The sequence below is a fragment of the Neovison vison genome, chromosome 6, assembly GCF_020171115.1.
Source record: "Neovison vison isolate M4711 chromosome 6, ASM_NN_V1, whole genome shotgun sequence".
Lineage (NCBI taxonomy): Eukaryota > Metazoa > Chordata > Mammalia > Carnivora > Mustelidae > Neogale > Neogale vison.
The window spans coordinates 82,815,685-82,839,705 of NC_058096.1; the positions used below are offsets into that span (position 1 = coordinate 82,815,685).

At 40.0% G+C, this 24,021-nt stretch overlaps 1 protein-coding gene across 8 annotated transcripts in view; it reads right to left on the minus strand.

Annotated features, from left to right (window-relative positions):
* VEPH1 (ventricular zone expressed PH domain containing 1) overlaps nt 1–24,021 on the minus strand; it is a 249,980-nt gene that overhangs the window by 201,529 nt on the left and 24,430 nt on the right. For all 8 annotated transcript variants that reach the window (XM_044251673.1, XM_044251670.1, XM_044251672.1 and 5 more), the window contains exons 3-4: nt 12,083–12,298; nt 432–606 (exon numbers count right to left, since the gene is read on the minus strand). In XM_044251673.1, coding sequence (XP_044107608.1) covers nt 432–606; nt 12,083–12,298 — 391 coding nt within the window. The remainder of the gene's footprint in view (nt 1–431; nt 607–12,082; nt 12,299–24,021) is intronic.

The window sequence follows — 24,021 nt, forward strand, 5'->3', positions numbered from 1 at the left end:
TGTGTTTTATCTAACATTCCTTGCTTTTGGAAACCAAAGGCAGAAGTGGTTTTCCACCTCCCACTGAGAATAATGGACACATTCCATGTAGTGCAGACAGGTAGGTTCTCCACAAATGGTAGCTGGACAAGGTAATCAGAAGCACGGTAAACACCATTCTCCAAATTGACAGACACAGAGTTGGAAGAGAGAGAGCTTACAACTCTCCTATGAGTTCAAATAATTCATCTCTTCAGTAAAGATGAGAGACATGGACTCAGCCAGCCCAAGAAACCTCACCCCTGTTCACCAGTCAACTAGTGGCAAAGCAGAGAATCGAACATACCTCTCAATATTCTAGGCCCCCTTTCCACAAATCATTAAAATGGTTCATGAAAATACTTTAAAACCACTCCTAAAAAACATCCCCAAGCTCAGCCATTGTATCATACCTTGGAGTATGCTCTTTACTATAACGTCTGTGTGATTAGCCAGGAGATCTGCCTTGGTGATCGCAGCCAGGGACAGGTAGTTGGACATATTTCTGCATAGTTCCTTGTTGCTTCTGTGGAGGAATTTCACTGCAATGGGAATGGCTAATGCCATCACAGGGGGCCGGTTGTAATTCTGAGGAAACATAAGAAAGCAACAAATAATAAGTCGTTCATTATTTATTCATCCAAAAGATATTTATTGAGCTAATCTCAGAATGCAGCTGTGAAAACATGGTCCCCACCCTGTTTTCATTTTATAGGGGCCTCTGGGGATTCTTGTCCTTGCTGGGGAGACTTGGAGGCAAACAGGCAGTGAATAGGCTGATGAGGGCACAGACAGGCAAGTGCAGGATGCTGAGGGAACAAAGGAGAAATACAGAACCCAGACCTGGAGGGTGTCAAAAAGCTTTCTGGAGGGAGTGATGTCTTAGCTGGACCTGGTGGACGAAGAGGAGATGGCTCCATGATGGCAAGGAAAGGGGTAGACAGAAGAGGTGACGGAGAGCAGGCACCACTGGAACTGTGAATAGTTTTGCACAGTGGGAGTGCGATACCTGTGGGAAGGCTGGGGTAGGGAAGTGAGCACAGGGACAGGAGAAGTGAAAGGGGCATGATTTAGAAAGATCTGGCATTCCATGACAAGGAATTTGGAATTGATCCTTAAGGTGATCAGGAATCATTGATGACAAAAGTAACTCCTCAGATTTATATTTAACAACCTAAGGAATGTTGAACACGGTGCCTTCTGACTGTATCTTAAAAACTCAGCCAGTGAGATTCAGAAGAAAAAAGTGAATGAGCATAAGACTAAAAACTAAAGAAATGCTGACTCCTAAAATAATTCTCTTTAACTTTATGATTGGCCATCAATATCCTTACATATAAAATAGTGTCATCAACATTTAATCACCTAATTAGGAAATAGTTAAAAATATAAATTATTTCCTTAAAAATGAATGGTTAGGGATGCCTGGGTGGCTCAGTGGGTTGAGTGTCTGCCTTCAGCTCAGGTCATGATCTCAGGGTCTTAGAATTGAGTCCTGTGTCAGGCTCCTTGTTTAGAGGGGAGCCTGCTTCTCCCTCTGCCTGCCACTACTTCTGCTTGCGCTCTCTCTCTCTCTGACAATTAAATAAATATATATATTTTTTAAAGAATTTGTCTTCACTGCCATCAACTATTCTGACCATCAACCCCATCCTTTAGCCTATTAGGCAAAGGCTGCACACTGTACACTATGTTTGACTTCATATTATTATATTAGAAATAAAAGGCAGTTATTTTTCTGTAACCATTCATGTGAAAAGTGCTAATATCTTTCCAGCTGAGAATTACTCCCTCTAATACCACCCACAATTCTAGGTTTGGGGTAGGCGTTCAATAAACATCTGAGAAACTGAGTCCATCTGAGTAACCAATGAAGAAAATGTAAATCTATTGTGATAGCTGTCATCAGGAGCATAATGTGACAGAAAGGGAGGCACGGAGGTGAGGGTCCCATTTGCTCCTATGTCTCTTGTTCATATTGCTGCCAGCAATGGCTGAGTATGGGTCTGAACCTCCAATGTCATCCATGTTCTGGACATTTTCTACCCTGATTGGGCAGGTGAGTTGTTACACACCTGTTAGCCAATTCCTACTTCTATGGCCAAGGTGCCATGATACTTTTTTTTTTTAATTAACACATAATGTATGAATTTCTTCAGGGGTACAGGTCTGTGATTCATCAGTCTTATACAATTCACAGCACTCACCATAGCACATACCCTCCCCAATATCCATAACCCAGCCACCCTATCCCTCCGTGCCACAACCCCAGCAACCCTCAGTTTGTTTTCTGAGATTAAGAGTCTCTTATGGCTGGTCTGCCTCTCTGGTTTCATCTTGTTTCATTTTTCCCTCCCTTCCCCTATGATCGTCTGTCTTGTTTCTCAAATTCCTCCTATCAGTGAGATCATATGATAATTGTCTTTCTCTGACTAACTTATTTCGCTTAGCATAATACCCTCTAGTTCCATCCACATCAGTGCAAACAGCAAGATTTTATTTTTTGTTGGCTGCATAGTATTCCATTGTATATATATATATATATACCATATCTTCTTTACCCATTCAGCCATGATACTTCTTTCTAATGGGGGCATTTGCACCTTTGGCTTCAGGGGTCATCAAACAACTTAGACATCGACCAAGCAGAGAATCACATTTCATTTGTCCAGATGATAGGTTCAAGAATGGGAAAGTTACCCAATTACAGTTAAGGAGTCATTAAAGGGCTCTGTGAAAGAGATTCTCTCTTCTACTCAATCCAAAGTGTTGAGCATGGAAGACCAAGAGTAGCTACTGCCAGATTGTGACCTCAGTAGGAGAGACTCTGTATGAGATACAAGGCAATATGCTACTGAGAGACATGTTGAGAGACAATAGGTCCTGGTGGCATCATTTGTGCCCTATGCATTAGGCTGTGTTGAGGCCAATATTTGTCCCCAATTTTTCTAAGTGAGTCAATTAACTCTTTTGTGCTTAAGCTTTTTCCCTCTCCTGGTCCCTAGAAACAAAAACAGACCTACAAAGCCTTAATCCATTTCTGTAGTTCCACCCATTTTCCAGATTCAAGGGTCAATCTGATTCCTGAGCAGAGAAAGTCAGTATTCAAAAACCTAACCTGGTATCTCACGGTTAAGTCAAACATCTTGCAAGTTCTGACCCTATCCATTTGTAACAAACCCTGTGCTTCTGTAGCTGTTCCACTCAGTAGGTTTCTGTCCTATCCTTCTTAGAGTTCCTCATGGCGTCTAACTATTGGGACCATGGCTTGCAGCCAGACTTCTCTGATACCAGGCTTTGACTTTATCTTGAGTATTTCCTCTCCTGGTGAATTTAATTGGGCCTGATTGGACTGGGCCATTACTGATGTGATGAGCTGTGAGGTCTCCCTGGGAGGCTGGCTGCTCCTGCCTTTCAGCTTTAGAAGTCTGAGTGTGTGCTTAGTCAGGCCAGACAGAATTGTTTGGATCCACTGATGCTAACTCACACCAAGGGATTTCCAAAAGCCTGGTGCATAATCAGGCATGCCAGTTTACTCGTCTACAGTGAGGGTCTTTCCTAGGTCAGACTCTTTCACATTATCAGGATATCAGGAACCAGATTACTAACCAGAATGCTCACTGATGGGCACAAAATCAGATAAGAGCAGAGAGAGATCCTGAGGGTTATGTCATCCTGCCACGGTGAAACCCGACTCAAATAACAATCCTACCCCATAACCAAATCCCCATCTCTAGTGACTGACTGGAACTTTCCTATCCACGAGATTCAGTCTCTACCCACTGCCTCGAAACACACACACAAAACAGTACTGGGTAATTGTGCTAACTATGCCATAATAATGACCCCCCACTGAGCATCCTCCTTTTTGTTGACATATTCTTCACAGTATGTTTAGGAAGTTGTGTTGTTTAGCAAGGCCAATTGATTTGTTCTATTTCTCTTTATAATCTTATTCTAGCCCTGCTCCCTTGAGGTAGTACTCAATTGAGTTACCTCAATTATAGCATTTGGGTATTCCCCAAACCCTTCAGTCTCACCTATACAATATTTAGGTTGCCCCTACAGACAGCCAATATTTCCATCATGCATAGATTTTTGCTAGTTTAACTTTGAGATGACACATCTTTATCCCTGTCATGGCTAATCAAAGCCCTGGTTTTGAGAGTGGAACACAATCACACAATTCCTCTCAGAGCTTTCCAACAAAGAACTTTGTGTCCAGGGTTACTTTATCTACTCTGAGCCTTTAGTCAAGGGCAGCTTGCAGCTGTCTCCCATTAGAAGAATACATCTCCCATTAGAGGAATACATCTCCAAGCACATTTACCTATAACTTGCTTAGAAACCACAGATGGCAGCATTGGGGAGTACAACTCGTGTTCCTACTAATTGTGAACACAGACTGTGAAAGACCAATGAAAATCAGTACTTGCAGCAACTGATATTTTTAAACGTTGGGGGTGAGCTAATGTTTGCCAGCAACCATGAAAGAACAGGCTGTCTTAACCAATTCCATCATATTCTTCTTACAACAACTCTAGATGTTCTAGAGAAAAATAGTAGGCAACTGTGAAAGTCTTTGAAGTGTGATTCTAAGTGAAATGTGTAAAATTTTTTAAAAACTGTAATGCCATTGTTTTTTAATAATGGCAGTATATTTTAAAAAATGCTGAAGAAAGAAAATGGACCATTTTCTTACACCACACACAAAGATAAACTCAAAATGGATGAAAGCCCTCGACGTGAGAAAGGAATCCATCAAAATCCTAGAGAACACATGCAGCCACCTCTTTGACATCAGCCACAGCAACTTCTTGCTAGACACACCTCCAAAGGCAAGGGAAACAAAGGCAAAAATGAACTATTGGGCCTTCATGGAGATAAAAATCTTTTGCACAGCAAAGGAAACAGTTAACAAAACTAAAAGGCAACCTACTGAATGGGAGAACATATTTGCATATGTTTTGTCAGATAAAGGGCTAGTATCCAAAATCTATAAAGAACTTAACAAACTCAACACCCAAAAAATCCAGTCAAGAAACGGGCAGAAGACATAAGCAAACATTTCTCCAAAGAAGACACCAAAACCACAATGAGATACCACCTTGCACCCATGAGAATGACTAAAATAGGAAACTGAGGAAAACAACAAATGTTTTCTGAGGAAAACAAGTGTTGGAGAGGATATAGAGAAAGGGGAACCTTCTTACAGTGTTGGTGGGAATGCAAACTGGTGCAGCCACTCTGGAAAACAGTATGGATGTTCTTCAAAAAGTTAAAAATAGAGCTACCCTCTGACCCAGCAATTGCACTACCAGGTATTTATCCAAAGGATACAAACAGTGATTTGAAGGGGCACATGCACCCCGATATTTATGGCAGCAATGTCCACAACTGCCAAAGTATGGAAAGAGCCCAGATGTCCATTGACAGATGAATGGATAAAGAAGAAGTTGTGTGTATGTACGTACACACACACACACACACACACACACACACGAATATTACTCAGCCATCAAAAAGGATGAAATCTTACCATTTACAATGACATGAATAGAACTGGAGGGTATAACGCTAAGTGAAATAAGTCAGTCAGAGAGAGACAATTATCATATGATTTCACTTGTATGTGGAATTTAATACACAAAACAGATGAACATAGGGGAAGGGAAGGAAAAAAAAACAAGATCAAAATAAGGAGGCAAACCATAAGAGATGGTGAACTCTAGGAAACAAACAGGGTTGCTGGAGGAAATGGGTGGGGATGGGGTAACTGGATGATGGGCATTAAGGAGGGCATGTGATGTAATGAGCATTGGGTGTTATATGCAACTGATGAACCACTAAATTCAACCTCTGAAACTAATAAAACTAGATAAATAATAAAAGTCAAATAAAATAAAAGTATAATGTCATAATTAAAAAGCAAAACAGAACTTCAACACACTCAATTTTTCTATTTTCCTCTCACATATGTCATCTGGAAATCTTTCAATGACAGGAGGAGTAAAACATTAAGCAAAGAGCACATCGCTTGTTTGAACACCAAGGAATTACTACCAAAAGCTTTCAGTCTCTAACTAGCATCTAGACCATTTCTAGTGTATCAAGAAGCCACAGGCACTGATAACAGAAACGGGGTATGAGCAAGGGCCTGGGAGGCCAAGAAGAGGCTAGGTTGGATGGTACCTAGCAGGTACCATCCAACCTCCTTCTAATGGCTGAGTTTCACTCTCTAGTAGATCTCAGGCCCATGAATTTGTTATCTTTAAGATTATTTAGATCACAGAAATGCTAATGGTACACACGCAGAGAAAACCCAATGATCACTTGTACAAACAAACCACATTAATAGCATCTGTTACTGCAGAAGCTTATGATGGCCCTTGCCCCTTGGTGCAGATGTGAGCTTATTGGTATGTGTATCATCTTACCTACAACTCAGTGTCCAGTACTCGGGGAACACACTCAGTGAGGTACAGGGTAGATATAAAGACTTGTTCATGGGGACGGTTATTTTTAGCTATAGAAGCAGAACAAAAGGTCTTTGTTCTACGGATGCCAAGAATTATATTTCTTAACTAGATTAGCACCAATTTGAGCTTTTGGTGGAGGTTTTCCTTTTGAAAACATGCACTTTGGGAACATTTCCCAGAGTTTCAGAATTGAAAAGAATAAAGCGAAGTAAAAGAGATATCTGTCCGAGATGATAGCAACTAAAAAGCTCTTTGGCTCTTGGACTTTGAATTCAACTAAAAGCCATAAAAGAGTAATCTCAAGAAATATTAAGTGTCATTTATTAAAATCACTGCTTTATGCTTTTCACCCTGCATCACTGATCAGATAATCAAACAAGGAAATTTTGGATTTTTATATAAATTGCTTGGTTCTTAGCAGCATAGGCATACATAAAATCTAAATGGCACATACACCTAAATTTTCCCACTGGATTTTCAGACAGGTAATAAAAGAGTGGGTCTCGGTAACCTGGGAGGTTGTGTCCCAGTCTCCTCCCATTTTTTTTTTTTTTTTTTTTTTTTTGCCATGGGCTTGTGTGGCATTAACTGAGGAGAAAGTACTGGGACTCATTCTAGAGAGAAACATAGCTGTTCTGCAGAATCCAGAGGGCAGCCACATCTCCTGACCTATTCAATCATTCATTCCTTCATTCAATAAAGATTATTTTGAGCACTTACTGTGTGTTATTTGCTATTCTAGGTGCTAGGATCATCAGTAAAACAGAGCTTCTCTTTTGGGGAGGGGGAGACAAGCAATGAACAATGGCTAAAATAAATACCTAAATGAATAGCTTGTTAGGAAGAACTGAGTGCTATTTTAGAGTATGCCAACAAGAATTGTTACTCATGCCGCATTTCCTGCATCCCAAATATTTTATATCTATTATCTAATGACAATATAATCCTCACAAAAACTCATGAAGCAGCTGCAGCATTTTACAGATGAGGAAAGCAAGGCACCAAAAGGTAGAACTGCCCAAGATCACACTGCAAGTAAATGGTAGAGTTGCAATTGCCTACTGAATAAACTTCTTGGTCAAGGTCACCAATTCTGCCCCAGGAGCTACAAAGGAAATGCTCTAAAAAATGTCCAAGGCACTTCGCATGCAATACCAGCCAGCAACAGACTGAATCTTATCCATCATTAACTGAAGAGGAAACTAGAAAATTAAAATGTGGAATCAAGGCGAAGGGATAGTTGGTCCATCTACAAAAAAAAGGAAAAATAAGAGATCCAACTGTGAATATGAGGACTATTGTGATTCTTCTCTCCTGCCCCCAGACAACCCCCTTTAGTTATCTATCCCTTTCTTCATGCAGTCATCACCAACACGAGCAGAAATGGAGAAAGGGAGGAGATGCTGAGCTTATTTGGCAACAGCTCTGTAAGCAGTTTGGTTGGTAAAGATGCTCTAACCACCTTAGCTAGTAAAACCAGGCACTGACTCTCAACCTCCTCATGGTTGGCCTGTTAGTTCAAGCTAGAATTTCATTCTAGGACCTCAGCTCTGTCAATAATTACAGCCTCCTTGCAGTACCTTTTTATTTTCTTCAACCCTCCCCAGGTTTGAATGGATCCTAGAATGCAATGGGCCTTACAGGGAGTATCTTCCCTTTCAGGATATTTCTAGAAACAAAGAAATAGGCATTGGTCAACTCCACAGAGCAACCTGGTTGGAGGAAGCTATGGTAGGAAATATGTACTTCTGGAGAGTGGCTAGACCACAAATGGAGATTGCTTTTCTAATAAAGGATGGTTCTCACCAGCAGCATGTGGAGCTATGCCCATTTTACAGAAGACAGAACTGAAAGATAAAATAACTTGCCAAGCTCTCATTTATAGAAGACCAAGAACATTTGACTTAAAGGCCCTTAAGCTCCAAATCACTTTGCTATTCTACCTCACGCATCTCCTGCAGGAGTTAGAATTTTAGACCAGAAAGGAAGCTAAGAGATCATCTGGTTCATCCTCTGTTTTATCAAGGACAGGTTGTGAGACTTGCTTATGGACATGGGGTAGGCAAAAGAAAGCAGAACTCACAGGTGCATATCACACAGGTACTAATTCTGTACAGAAGAATGTATAGAAGGCAAATACTGGAATTTTAAAAACTACTTTAAGGTAAACGTGCCAAGTTCATTAACACAGGGGCCAAGAAAAGAGAGAACAAAATATATAATTACTAATTAAAAGTGGAAAAGGAAGGAGTCACCTGAAGTGGGTTAAAAAAGCAATGTGGGGAAAAAAGGAAGGTTCTGTGTGTGGGAACATATTTAGCCTGAAATGATAGTGAAATGGCCAGGAGAAAAAAAAAAAAATCAAGTTAAAATGGTCAAGGATGTGGGAAGAACGGGTAGGTCTGTGCTTGATAGTGTGATTCCGTCAATGCTTATCTGAGAGAGGGAAATGGCTAGAGAAGGAATCACTCTTTCTTTGTTGTTTTGTTATTTTTTGGTTTTTGTGTAAGCTCAAAATGCTAAGTGGTTGGCTTTAAAGTTGATCTACTGTTTTATTTTATTGAAGAAAAAAAAAAACCAGAGCAGAATGTGAGTCATCTGGATTTCTACATGGTTCCCACAAGATCCGAAATTACATGTAGTACAAAATTGTGTTTTCGATATTTACCACAGGCCAAAAATTTTCCCTTAAAATTTGATCAAAGCTACACAGCAAAGCTGCAACCACAGCCTTGACTTCAGATCCTAGGGCTCACTTTCTGGAACCACATCCCCAGGGGTGGCCTGCACAAATGACTGAACTTGGCCGAAAAGCAAGTTTGCCTTTAGGGCTCCCTGCCTTCCATTTTAATACCTTTTGCTTCCTCGGAGAGTGCACAATGAACAGCCTGTGCCCACACTGGCCCTTCAGGCTGGAGTCACCCCTTTCTGTGACTCACTTGTCCCTCTCAACCAAGAGGCTTACCCGGAAGCCTTGTCCTCTGTCCCTTCCCAAAATATCCGTGCCTGTGCTTCAGGTCCTGCTCTTGATAACCCTACAGATTCATTTTCTTGGAGTCACTGATCAGCATGAAATTACATTTTTATTTCCCCCCGTCTTCAACCTCCCCCTTTTCAAACATTTATTTTACTGTTATGATAGTCACCATACAGTACTTCATTAGTGTTTGATGTAGCCCTCCATGATTCATTGTTTGTGTATGCCCCCTTTTAAGTAGGAGATCTAACATCTTTGCCCAGAATGAACCATCCCCCTTATGTTTAAAATTGGGGCCGTTTGAAGGGCAGCCTGCTTAAAACTCTTTGACCTTGATCTCAGGGCACAAATCTGGACTTCTGTACAAGCTTGGAATCTTCTGTCTGCTTGAAATGTCCTCTTGCTCTATATATCCTACCTGGTGAAATCATTGCTCATGGTTCATAACCCTTTGCAAATGTGGTCTCCACCCAGAAAGACCTCCTGACTCTCTAGAACTGTGCTGACACAGGAACCATGACCCATGGGAAGCAACTGAGCACATGAAATGTGACCGCTTCAAAGTAACATGTGCTAAAACACACACCAGATTTATAAGACTTGTATACAACAAAAGTATAATATCTCCTTTTACATCATGCATTGAAATAATTTTTGGGATATACTGGGTTAAGGAAAATATATTATCAAATGGGTTTCATCAGTTCTTTTTCTTTTTAATGTGAAATTTTGAAAATTTGAAAATTTGAAATTACAATGTGGCTTATGTTTATGTTTCAAATTACAAAATTTGAAATTACATATGTGACTTATGTTTATAGATTACCTTCCATTTCTATTGGATAGCACCGCGCTAGAGTCCAAACCAACAGTTTTGAAATCACAGTGGGAGCTGGGGAATATGGATGATTTGTGAATTTCTGTCTGAATGTCTGTGGAAAGGCATTTTGGAGTAAGATAATCTATGTCTCTGATGAACATCAATAACATATTTAAGATAATCAGTGAAGAACAGATGTATTACGTCTTTGCAGCATTAATCTTTCACTAACTTTGACGAAATCCCCATTTCCTTCCCTCCTATCCCTAACCCTGGGGACGAAGAAAAAACAGTGTGACAGGGTATGTAGAATCTTTTTTTTTTTTCAGTAGACCATTGTCTGGTCTAGACAGACAAAATGGAATATGGTCCACTTAAGTATAGACAGCTGTGAAGAGGAAGGTGAGGGGGAGAAGGGGAGGGAAGGGGAGAGGGAAGGTGGAGAGGGGTGGGAGTGGAAAGAAAGGAGGAGGGCCAGGAAGAAGAGGAAGAAGGAAAGAAGAAAGGAGGCTAATATTAGATGTCACGTGCAGTGCTAAACACTCCCACATAATCAGAATTTCCTAAACTGGGCTCAGAAACCATAGTCTTGAGGGGTATTCGTAAATGTTGTGTTGGGGATAGGGAGGGAAAAGGAAGTTTCCTGGACATATCAGAATCAAAAACACTGTACTAAACAAAATTAACGAGATTTCTTCTTTTTTTTTTTTTTTTATAGATTTTTTTTTTTTTAAGATTTTATTTATTTATTTGACAGAGAGAGATCACAAGTAGGCAGAAAGGCAGGCAGAGAGAGAGAGAGGAGGAAGCAGGCTCCCTGCTGAGCAGAGAGCCCGATGCGGGACTCGATCCCCGGACGTGAGATCATGACCTGAGCCGAAGGCAGCGGCTTAACCCACTGAGCCACCCAGGTGCCCCAAAATTAACGAGATTTCTTAATTGCAGGACTCTTTAGGGCCTTTAATATGCTATGAAACATATAAAGCCCAAAAAAGAAAAATTGAATTTAGTGTTTCCAAACTTACTTGACCACTGAATCCTCTTTTGAAAAACACATATCAACAGCACCAACATTTACTGGTTGGTAAAATTTGTCCTAGGCAATGTCATCTCATCTGTATTTTAAGGCAAGAAACTGTGGCTTAGGAAGTTAAGTGACTCCCTACCATTTCAATCATATAATTCGGTTTTGGCTGAGCCCAAATTCCAAATTCATGTTTATACCAGAGGAAGGATTTTTTTTTTTAAGTAGGCCCCATTTTTAACTTGGGGCTCAAAGTCATGATCCCGAGATCAAGTCGCACGTTCTACCAACTGAGCCAGCCAGGCACAGTTAGAATAGGCAAATATTATCATCGCAGAAAATTCACAATACATATAGTGGTACATGTAAAAATGATTAAATCACTTCTCTCCACATATTCTAAGTTCATGGTCCCTCAGTTCAGACCCCACCCCTCCTTGGTCGGCTTGGATAAAAGAGGTCTTTTTGTTCTGAATTTTCATCATTTGGATCTTGGCATACATTAATTTTAAGCTTAGATATGCCTGTGTCTTATCTGTCTAAATAGACTGGAGCTTGCTGCAGCATTACTTTGAATTCCCCACAGTGTGTCCTGCAGACAGAAGAGGCTCTCTAGAACCTTGCAGGGCTCAGCTGTTGATGGTTCGTGGGGTCTTCTTCCCAGATCTGAGGGCTAGAGAAACATTAGCTCTTGGTTCAGAGATACCACTTCACCCAAGTTGCAAAGCCAGTGTCAAACAGCGTGATAGTGAATGCTGACATACCTGTAAAATGCAACTCATGATATCAGAAGCAATTTTTGCATGGGGAGTGTCTTCATCTTTCCCAGAGGGTCTTAGGCTGTGCTCCAGACAGGAGTCCCAGAGCCCCACCAGGGCCTCTGCATGCTTTTCAATAGACTCTGTCTCTCTGATGGCTGTCGTGATTCTCGTGATGCAGATTTCAACCACTGCCTGGTCATTGTTATTGGTCTGGTAATCCTAGTTGAAAGAAAACCTTCATGTTAAATAACAGTCTGGAAAGTTCTCTTCCAAAGGACCGACATCATGCCAGCTAATACACTTAGCAAAGGGGCCTGCCGTACCCTGAGGTAAGGGGTGAGCCCCAGTACAATGAGGGCCTTCTGCCTTGGAGATGAGAATCTGGTGGATGAGGCGATATGCAAATGTGCTGAAACGGAGCGGGTTCCTGATGTCACAGACCCACAGCCAGGGAGTGGGGAGAGTCCAAAGAAGCTTAATTATTCACTTGCCAAGTAGGGTTTAATTTTCAGGCTGTTTCAGTTTCTAAGTCTGTTACAGGTCAGGGTTGACTTTTTTTCCTCTGACAGTTCAGTGATTTTTGTGAAATGTTTCAAATCATCCTCCAATTTCCCCTCATAAACATTCTTTCTCTCCTACTACACAATAGAATACATCATTTCAGCTCTCTCTTTTTGGTTCAAATAACTACCAAATCCATGTTACCGTTCTCCAACCAAATTTCCCTTTATTTAACTATTTAATTGTCCCTCAAATATCTAATCATCTTTATTGGGAGGTAATAGGACCATCCAAGATCTAAATGTGAAAAATCGGCCCATGATTTTAATTCAGAAAACTGGTCTGTCCGTAGCCTGGCAGACTGACAAAAACGAAAATATAACTGAGCAGTGAAGCAATTTGATCCATACACCACCATGCGCGATGGGAGATGGGAAGTGAGGGGGCTTCTCTGTCCTACTGCGAGCTCCAGCCCTGTCAATCTGGGTTAGCTATCATATCTAATGCTGCAGTAAACATCTTATGCACGAAGCCCTCTCCATGCTCAGATTACCGATGGTCAGAGTCTTCAGAAGTGGAAATTTCTGGGACAAAGGACAGGAACATTTCTAGGTCTCATGATACATACTGTCATACTATTTTCCAGAAAGGTCTTCTGATATATATTCCCATCAGCTGGGTGAAAGCATGTTTTCCCCATTGTGCCTTTGTAAGCACAGAGTATTATTAATTTGTGCTAATAATTTGATCAGTGAAAAACAGTTATCTCATTGCTGTTTTACTTGGAATTTCCTGATCAGAAGTGAGGTTGAGGGGCGCCTGGGTGGCTCAGTGGGTTAAAGCCTCTGCCTTCAGCTCAGGTCATGATCCCAGGGTCCTGGAATCGAGCCCCGCATCAGGCTCTCTGCTCAGCGGGGAGCCTGCTTCCCCTTCTTTCTCTCTCTGCCTGCCTCTCTGCCTACTTGTGATCTCTGTCTGTCAAATAAATAAAAATAAAAATAAAAAAATCTTAAAAAAAAAAAGAAGTGAGGTTGAGTATTTTCACATGCTTATTGGCCATTTGTAGTTCTTCCTTTGGGAATTGCCCACTGTATCCTGTGTCATACATACATCCTTATGTATCCATTGACACAGGATACATAAGACCATAAAAGAACTGGAAAATGAGACAGGCAAACAGAAAAGACAACTCTGAGATAGAAACTGATATGTATGGAGATCACCAAGCATGTTTTCTTAGCCAGCATATGTATGAGTGTTATATAAACATATAGTAGGGAATCTTCAGACATTAATCCATCCCCACATTACTAGAATGAACACCACTTGGTTTGGCAGATAATTTTAGAATATTTTCTTTTACCTTCCTACTTCATTGGTGACTGTATACTTTATTTTAATGCAGCAGAATTATTACTTATGCCAGAACAGAATCCTGCTATGCAGTAAATAGGTTCTTATGAAGCAAAGTCATAGAGACAAAACAGAATATGAATGAGAAAAAAATGATTCTAACTTTTCCAAAATATCTCTGCAGCAAGAGAAAAGCAAGAGCCGTTCTCAGGATGAAAAATAACGAGAATACTCTTGAGCTAAAATCACTTATCTTTGGCCACAAAAATCACTTATCTTTGGCCCTTGTAAATAGCAGTTACTTTTACTGGCATTATCTTCAAATATCAAACAGCATCATGTGTAATAAAGAATATTTTGTGTAATATAGAGAATACGTACATACATAAGGATAGATAGAAAAGAGAACCAATACCATTGACAAAAGGAAGCCTATATTCCAAATGATATGAGCCAAGACTTTGTTATAGCCACCCAATATTACCCAGTAGGTGAGCAAACAGAATAATCTTGATGTGAGGAAAAAGAGCCATGCATTACCCCATAGCATAAGCTCCCATTCACCAAGGTGATCTCATTAATATTGCTATTACCTAAACATGTAACTTGCTAGCAACAGAGGTCAATGCTGAACCTTAAGGATACCAATCAATCATTTGGTGCAAGTTATTTATCAAATAAGACCTTTCCTATCTTGGAGGGGCATTAATTATGTTGAGCCGAATTTACGTGTGATCCAGGTTTGGGTTTGACTTCCCTGACCACAGGGCCTAAGCCTGAGCCACTATTTGAAGGATCATGGAGTATTTGGTGTGCTGACACAAGAGCCCACATACATTGCATCAGACTACAGAACCAATTTATACCAAGGAGATATAGCAGTGGCCCCCTGATCATGGATGTATTAGTCCTATCACATATGATAACCTCTCTTTCCCCTGCCCTGAAACTACTGGACTAATAGGTCAATGGAACACGTCTTCAAAGAAACAACTCAGCCTGCTATCTTAAGAGGATGAGGAATGACCCTCTAAAAGGCAATATACATACTAAAATAATGACTATTACATGGTATTGAATTCCCTATTTATTTATTTGACAGACAGAGATCACAAATAGGCAGAGAAGCAGGCAGAGAGAAAGGGAGGATTGAATTCCCTATTGATAGAACACTGAACCTGGGAACTCAGTCACTTGGAGCTCCTGTATCAAAAGACTAACACATACACACACACGCACGCACACAAAAGAGTGTCACCATCTTGGCAAAGGTCATTGACCATATCTTCAGAAGGTAGGGCTGCTGTTAAGTGATGGGGCATCCCTAGGCCCTCCCCTGCCTGAGTTTGTTGGTAAATGGACAAGGGAACCATCACAATCTGAGACAGGCAGGGAAACCAGGGGCTCAGATCCCTGAAGAAAACGTATTGAGTCACCCCACTAGGAAGCAACTTAAATCAGCAAAGGGGCCAGCTGAAGGTGTAGGAATTAGAATAGGTGGTAGAGGAGGGACACTGTATTGGCTTTCTTGTTGCTGTTCTAACTTATTATCACATGCTTACCGGCTCAAGAATTTGTGTTGCTACATTTATTTGCCTACATTTCCAGAAGTCAGAGGTTGAAAACTAGTCTCACTGAGGAAAAGTCAAGGTGTCAGAAGGGCTGGTGTGTCTGGAGGCTCTGAGGGGAGAATACATTTCTGCATCTTTTCTAGCCTCTAGAAGTTCACTGTTTTCCTTGGCTCATGACCTCCTTGAGCTTCCATATTCCAAATGCATCACTCAAATCTTTGCTTCCACCAGCCCACCTCCCTCTTCAAAGAAGGCAATTGACCTTCTTGCTCTTTCATAATTATATTGGGCCCACCCAGATAATATAGAATAATATCCCCATCTCAAGATGCTTGATTGTATTATATCTGAAAAATCCCTTTTGCTATACAAAATAAAATTCACAGGTCTTTGGGTGGCCACGATCCAGCCTACCACAGAGTATCAACTGCAGCCTTAATAGCAATCAGTATGGTAGAGATAATCCTCTCACTAACGTTCTTCTCATAAATTTTGTTAGGAAAAGCATCTCAGAGAAACTGTGTCCATACAGAATAAAATTATAGCAGGTGGATCTGAATGGTAAGAAGGGTGGACTGTAGTAGATACTATGATCCATTGTCCATAGACCCCTTTAGGACAAAGGCACTCATTTTCTTAGCTAACAATCCAGACCCAAGTCTGCCTACAGACCCTGTTCCTTCTCAAAGAGAATGACCCCTCTCTTGGGTTTGTTCCTCCCTTGAAGCAGCCATTTTGGGATCTGTTTTCCTAGGAACCTAATTACAACAGAGGTTATATAGATGACTTTGGGAAGCATAATAAACCATGTGTAAATAATAGTTTAACTATAAATAGCAAAAAGATTTCCATTTGGATGAAATAAGCCTCAGTAAAAGTAGAGGTTACAATCAGTGAAAAGTACAAGACAGGGGCACCTGGGTGGGTCAGTGGGTTAAAGTTTCTGCCTTCGGCCCGGGTCATGATCCCAGGGTCCTGGGATCGAGCCCCACATGGGGATCTCTGCTCAGCGGGGAGCCTGCTTCCTCCTTTCTCTTTGCCTGCTTCTCTGCCTCCTTTTGATTTCTGTCTGTCAAAAAAATAAATGAATCCTAAAAAAAAAAAAAGAAAAGAAAAGTACAAGACATACATATGTGTCTTGGTTCATGAGAAACAAAATTCCAGTTTCCTGCTAAAAAGAAAAGTGCTTTGATGGAGAATTCTGAAAGCATTCTGGAATGAAGCTGGAGTATACAGGAGAAATTAATGTGCCAGCAAGATTGTTTAACAAAAGGTATATATTCTCATTCTAAGATTTCTAACTACAAGAGTTAAACAGCTGTTTGTAAGATAAATCAGTGCACACTGGTCACAATGTCAGTGAACATATTAATATATTAGGCATAGGTGCATGCTGATATTACTGTGAATCTATTGAGCTAAGAATTTCCTGTGATATACCACTTTACTAAGGAAAGATTTTTCTAACTAGAGACAATTTATAAATTTAAATCCCTACATATGACATGAAGAAAAGCATTCTCCAAAAAGGAGGTTTCCTCAAAAAAAGGTTGAAAACCCAAAAATCTGTTAACTACTTCAACAAATATCCAAAAAGACAAAGGAAAAAAAAAAAACTAATGATGTGATTGACCAGTCTAAAGATTTTTGCCAGGGGATCAACTTTGCAATTTAGGGTTTTCCTAACTCACATTCCACCCTGATCTTATAAAATATATATGTCTGCATACATATGTGTCCATGTTCAAGTTCAAACTTGAATCATTACCTATGCATATTAAAATCAGTAACTTCTGAGAACTAGATCTATTTAATATCAAACCTATCAAAGTAGGTTTAGAGATTCATACTCACAGTAACCTGGTCATTGTTAACTTTTAAGTAACTTACCCTACAGCAGTGGAGAGACCAAATTATAAGATGGGAAAATAAAAAATCCACACATTGTGTTCCTCCAAGTCTAGTTATGGGAAGGGCCACCCCCACCGAGTCACAGATACCACTCCTCCACATCAATATCCATAAACCATAAACCACTCACACTTCTTACGCTCTAAACAGTCTTAAGGGGATGGCCCACTGGAAAAAGGGAATGTGGAACATCTGAAATAAAGCACTTAGTGATAGGAATGACATAGGAGTAGAAGTTGGAAGAGAAGAAGGAAAACATCTTGAGAACCATTTCTCCTTCCCTTCTGTGAGAGACAGCATAGCATAGCATAGCAGTTAAAAGTATGGACTCTTGTCTGTGCACAGAGCACATATTCTGCTCTTACCAGCTCTGAAATCTTGAGCAACCACTTATTTTTCTGTACCTCAGTAGCCTAATCCTTAAAATCGGCATATTATAGGGGAGGAGTCAAGATGTCAGAGAAATAGCAGGCTGAGATGACATCAGGTAGCAGGAGATCAGCTAGATAGCTTATCAAACCATTCCAGACACCTACAAATCCAACAGGAGATCAAAGAAAAGAAGAGAAGAAATTCTAGAAACAGAAAATCGGCCACTTTCTGAAAGGTAGGACTGGCAGAGAAGTGAACCCAAAGTGATGGGAAGATAGACCTTGGGGGGAGGGGCCAGTTCCCGGCAAGCAGCGGAGCAATGGAGCACAAAATCAAAACTTTTAAAAGTCTGCTCCACTGAGGGACATCACTCCAGAGGCCAAGCTGGGGTGAAGCGCACATAGGGACAGCGTGGCCCCATGTCCCGCGGGGTCACAGAAGGATTGGGGGTATCTGAGTATAATAGAGCTCATAGGTATTAGAGCGGGGAAGCTGGCTACATTGATGGAGCCAAGGAATGAGCTCTCAACTTGGGGTTACCTTGAACCATGATCTGTAGCACAGGCCACTGCTCTGTAAACGGGGACCCTACAAGATCCGGGGAGAACCCCTGGAAGAGCTCAGAGATCTGTGGGGTTCAGAGACTCCAGGCGGGGCTGTGGGCCAGAGAAAGAGATGCTTGGTCACAGGCTGTGTGAGCTCAGAGCGCAGTGGAGGCCAGGGAGATGGGAGTGATTGAGTGCTTTTCTCTGAGGGTGCACTGAGGTGTGGGGCCCTGAGCTCTTGGCCAGAGATTGGGAGGCTACTACTTTCATTCCCATCCTCCAGAACTCTACAGAAAGCATTCAGGAAACAAAAGCTCCCAAAAGCAAACCCAAGGGGATTGCTTAGCCTAGCCCCTGGTAAGGGTGGTGCAATTCTGCCTCGGGGAAAGACACTTGAGAATCACTACAACAGGCCCCTCCCCCAAAAGATCAACAAGAAATCCAGCCAAGACCAAGTTCACTTACCAAGGACAACAGCAGAATTCCAGAGGAGGAGAAAGCAAAGCATGGAATTCATGGCATTCTCCCCATGGTTCTTTAGTTTTGCAAAGTTGATTAATATTTTTTTATTTTTTTCTTCTGTTAATTTTTTTTAACTTTTACCCTTTCCTCTTTTAACATTTTTTAACTAATCTATCTTAACAATACCTTTCACTTAAAAAAATCTTTTTTGAACTTCATTATTATAGTCATATTTATCCTTCATTTTATCTAACTTTATTTTTTTGTATACACATAGGGTTTTTTGTTCTAAAACATTTTGGGGTACAACTTCTTCTAATGGATCAAAATACACCTTAAATCTAGCACAGGGCTTTGTTCTAGTCTCCAACCTGAGCAAATTCTCTTCACTTTCTTTTTCTTTATTCTCCCAACCAACTTAACTTATCAACTCTTTTTTTAGAAGTTAAAAAAAATTTTCATCTTTATAGTTATATTCCATCCCTGCATCATGTTAACTTTATATATGTTTTTCATTTTTTAAAATTTTGAGAGGTAGTTTCTTCTGAGACCAAAATACTCCCAATATTAAGTGGGTGACCCTGTTCTAGTCACCAGTCTAATATATATATTTTTTTACATTTTTTCTTTTTTTCTTTTTTAAGTTTTTTTTCCTGAACTTCTTTTTACCCCCATTCTTCCCCCCATGATTTGAGGTCTCTTCTAATTTGCTTAAAGCACATTTTCCTGGGGTCTTCGCCACCCTTTTAGTATTTTATTTGCTACTTCATATATTCTTATCTGGATAAAATGACAAGGCAGAAAAACTCACCACAAAAACAAAAAAAAACAAAAAAAAACAAAAAAAAAACAACAAGAGGCAGTACCGAAGGCTAGGGACCTTATCAATACGGACATTGGTAATATGTCAGATCTAGAGTTCAGAATGACAATTCTCAAGGTTCTAGCCAGGCTTGAAAAAGGCATGGAAGATATTAGAGAAGCCCTGTCTGGAGAAATAAAAGCCCTTTCTGGAGAAATAAAATAACTAAAATCTAACCAAGTTGAAATAAAAAAAGTTATTAATGAGGTGCAATAAAAAATGGAGGTTCTTACTGCTAGGATAAATGAGGCGGAAGAAAGAATTAGTGATATAGAAGACCAAATGATAGAGAATAAAGAAGCTGAGCAAAAGAGAGACAAACAACTACTGGACCACAAGGGGAGAATTTGAGAGGTAAGTGATACCATAAGATGAAACATCATTAGAATAATTGGGACTCCAGAAGAAGGAGAAAGAGGGGAGCAGAAGGTATATTGGAAAGAATTACTGTAGAGAATTTCCCTAATATGGCAAAGAGAACAAGCATCAAAATCCAGGAGGTACAAAGAGCCCTCTTCAAAATTAATAAGAATAGGTCCACACCCCATCATCCAATAGTAAAATTTACAAGTCTTAGCGACAAAGGGAAAATCTTGAAAGCATCCCGGGACAAGAAGTCTGTGACATAGAATGGTAAAAATATTAGATTGGCAGTGGACTTATCCACAGAGAACTGGCAGGCCAGGAAGGACCGGCTTGATATAGTCAGAGCACTAAACAAGAAAAACATGCAGCCAAGAATACTATACCCAGCTAGGCTATCATTGAAAATAGAAATAGATAAAAAGCTTCCAGGACAAACAAAAACTGAAAGAATTTGTAAACACCAAACCAGCTATACAGGAAATATTGAAAGGGGTCCTCTAAGCAAAGAGAGAGCCTAAAAGTAGTAGATCAGAAAGGAACAGAGACAATATACAGTAATATTCATCTTATAGGCAATACAATGGCACTAAATTAATCTCTTTCAATAATTACCCTGAATATAAATGGGCTAAATGCCCATCAAAAGGCACAGGGTATCACAATGGATTAAAAAAAAAAATCAATATGCTGTCTACAAGAAACTCATTTTAGCCCCAAAGACACCTCCAGATTTAAAGTGAGGGGGTAGAAAACAATTTACCATGCTAATGGACATCAAAAGAAAGCTGGGGTGGCAATCCTTATATCAGATCAATTAGATTTTAAGCCAAAGACTGGAATAAGACATGAGGAAGGACACTATATCATACTCAAAGGGTCTATCCAACAAGAAGATCTAACAGTTTTAAATATCTATGCCCCTAACATGGGTGCAGCCAACTATATAAACCAATTAATAACAAAATCAAAGAAACACATCGACAATAGTACAATAATAGTAGGGGACTTTAACACCCCCCCCATCACTGAAATGGACAGATCATCCAAGCAAAAGACCAACAAGGAAACAAATCCCTTAAATGACACACTGGATCAAATGGACATCACAGATATATTCAGAACATTCCATCCTAAAGCAATAGAATACACATTCTTCTCAAGTGCACATGGAACATTCTCCAGAATAGATCACATCCTGGGTCATAAATCAGGTCTCAACTGGTATCAAAAGATTGGGATCATTCCCTGCATATTTTCAGACCACAATGCTCTGAAGTTAGAACTCAATCACAAGAGGAAATTTGGAAAGAACCCAAATACATGGAGGCTAAACAGCATCCTTCTAAAGAATGAATGGGTCAACCAGGAAATTAAAGAAAAATTGAAAAAAATTTATGGAAACAAATGATAATGAAAACACAATGGTTCAAAATCTGTGGGACACAACAAAGGTGGTCCTGAGAGGAAAATATATAGTGATACAAGCCTTTCTCAAGAAACAAGAAAGGTCTCAGATACACAACCTAACCCTACATCTAAAGAAGCTGGAGAAAGAACAACAAAGAAAGCCTAAACCCAGCAGGAGAAGAGAAATCATAAAGATCAGAGCAGAAATCAATGAAATAGAAACCAAAAAAACAATAGAACAAATCAACAAAACTAGGAGCTGGTTCTTTGAAAGAATTAATAAAATTGATAAACCGCTGGCCAGACTTATCAAAAAGAAAAGAGAAAGGACCCAAATAAATAAAATCATGAATGAAAGAGGAGAGATCACAACTAACACCAAAGAAATACAAACTATTATAAGAACATACTATGAGCAACTCTATGCCAACAAATTTGACAATCTGGAAGAAATGGATGCATTCCTAGAAACATATAAACTACCAAAATTGAACCAGGAAGAAATAGAAAGCCTGAACAGACCCATAACCAGTAAGGAGATTGAAACAGTCATTAAAAATCTCCAAACAAACAAAAGCCCAGGGCCAGACGGCTTCCCGGGGGAATTCCACCAAACATTTAAAGAAGAACTAATTCCTATTCTCCTGAAACTGTTAAAAAAATAGAAATGGAAGGAAAACTTCCAAACTCATTTTATGAGGCCAACATCACCTTGATCCCAAACCCAGACAAGGATCCCATCAAAAAAGAGAGCTATAGACCAATATCCTTGATGAACACAGATGCGAAAATTCTCACCAAAATACTAGCCAATAGGATTCAACAGTACATTAAAAGGATTATTCACCACGACCAAGTGGGATTTATCCCAGGGATGCAAGGTTGGTTCAACATCCGCAAATCAGTCAATGTGATACAACACATCAATAAAAGAAAGAACAAGAACCATATGATACTCTCAATAGATGCTGAAAAAGCATTTGACAAAGTACAGCATCCCTTCCTGATCAAAACTCTTCAAAGTGTAGGGATAGAGGGCACATATCTCAATATTATCAAAGCCATCTATGAAAAACCCACCGCAAATATCATTCTCAATGGAGAAAATTTGAAAGCTTTTCCGCTAAGGTCAGGAACACGGCAGGGATGTCCATTATCACCACTGCTATTCAACATAGTACTAGAAGTCCTAGCCTCAGCAATCAGACAACAAAAGGAAATTAAAGGCATCCAAATTGGCAAAGAAGAAGTCAAATTATCACTCTTCGCAGATGATATGATACTCTATGTGGAAAACCCAAAAGACTCCACTCCAAAACTGCTAGAACTTGTACAGGAATTCAGTAACGTGTCAGGATATAAGATCAATGCACAGAAATCAGTTGCATTTCTCTACACCAACAACAAGACAGAAGAAAGAGAAATTAAGGAGTCAATCCCATTTACAATTGCACCCCAAACCACAAGATACCTAGGAATAAACCTAACCAAAGAGGCACAGAATCTATACTCAGAAAACTATAAAGTACTCATGAATGAATTGAGGAAGACACAAATAAATGGAAAAATGTTCCATGCTCCTGGATTGGAAGAATAAATATTGTGAAAATGTCTATGCTACCTAAAGCAATCTACACATTTAATGCAATTCCTATCAAAGTACCATCCATCTTTTTCAAAGAAATGGAACAAATAATTTTAAAATTTATATGGAACCAGAAGAGACCTCGAATAGCCAAAGGGATATTGACAAAGAAAGCCAAAGTTGGTGGCATCACAATTCCGGACTTCAAGCTCTATTATAAAGCTGTCATCATCAAGACAGCATGGTACTGGCACAAAAACAGACACATAGATCAATGGAACAGAATAGAGAGCCCAGAAATAGATCCTCAACTCTATGGTCAACTAATCTTTGACAAAGCAGGAAAGAATGTCCAATGGAAAAAAGACAGCCTCTTTAATAAATGGTGTTAGGAAAATTGGACAGCCACGTGCAGAAAAATGAAATTGGACCATTTCCTTATACCACACACAAAAATAAACTCAAAATGGATTAAGGACCTCAATGTGAGAAAGGAATCCATCAAAAACCTTGAGGAGAACACAGGCAGCAACCTCTTCGACCTCCGCCGCAGCAACATCTTCCTAGGAGCATCGCCAAAGGCAAGGGAAGCAAAGGCAAAAATGAACTGTTGGGATTTCATCAAGATCAAAAGCTTTTGCACAGCAAAGGAAACAGTTAACAAAATCAAAAGACAACTGACAGAATGGGAGAAGATATTTGCAAACGACATATCAGATAAAGGACTAGTGTCCAAAATCTATAAAGAACTTAACAAACTCAACACCCAAAGAACAAATAATCCAATCAAGAAATGGGCAGAGGACATGAACAGACGTTTCTGCAAAGAAGACATCAGATGGCCAACAGACACATGAAAAAGTGCTCCATATCATTCGGCATCAGGGAAATACAAATCAAAACCACAATGAGATATCACCTCACACCAGTCAGAATGGCTAAAATCAACAAGTCAGGACATGACAGATGCTGGCGAGGATGCGGAGAAAGGGGAACCCTCCTACACT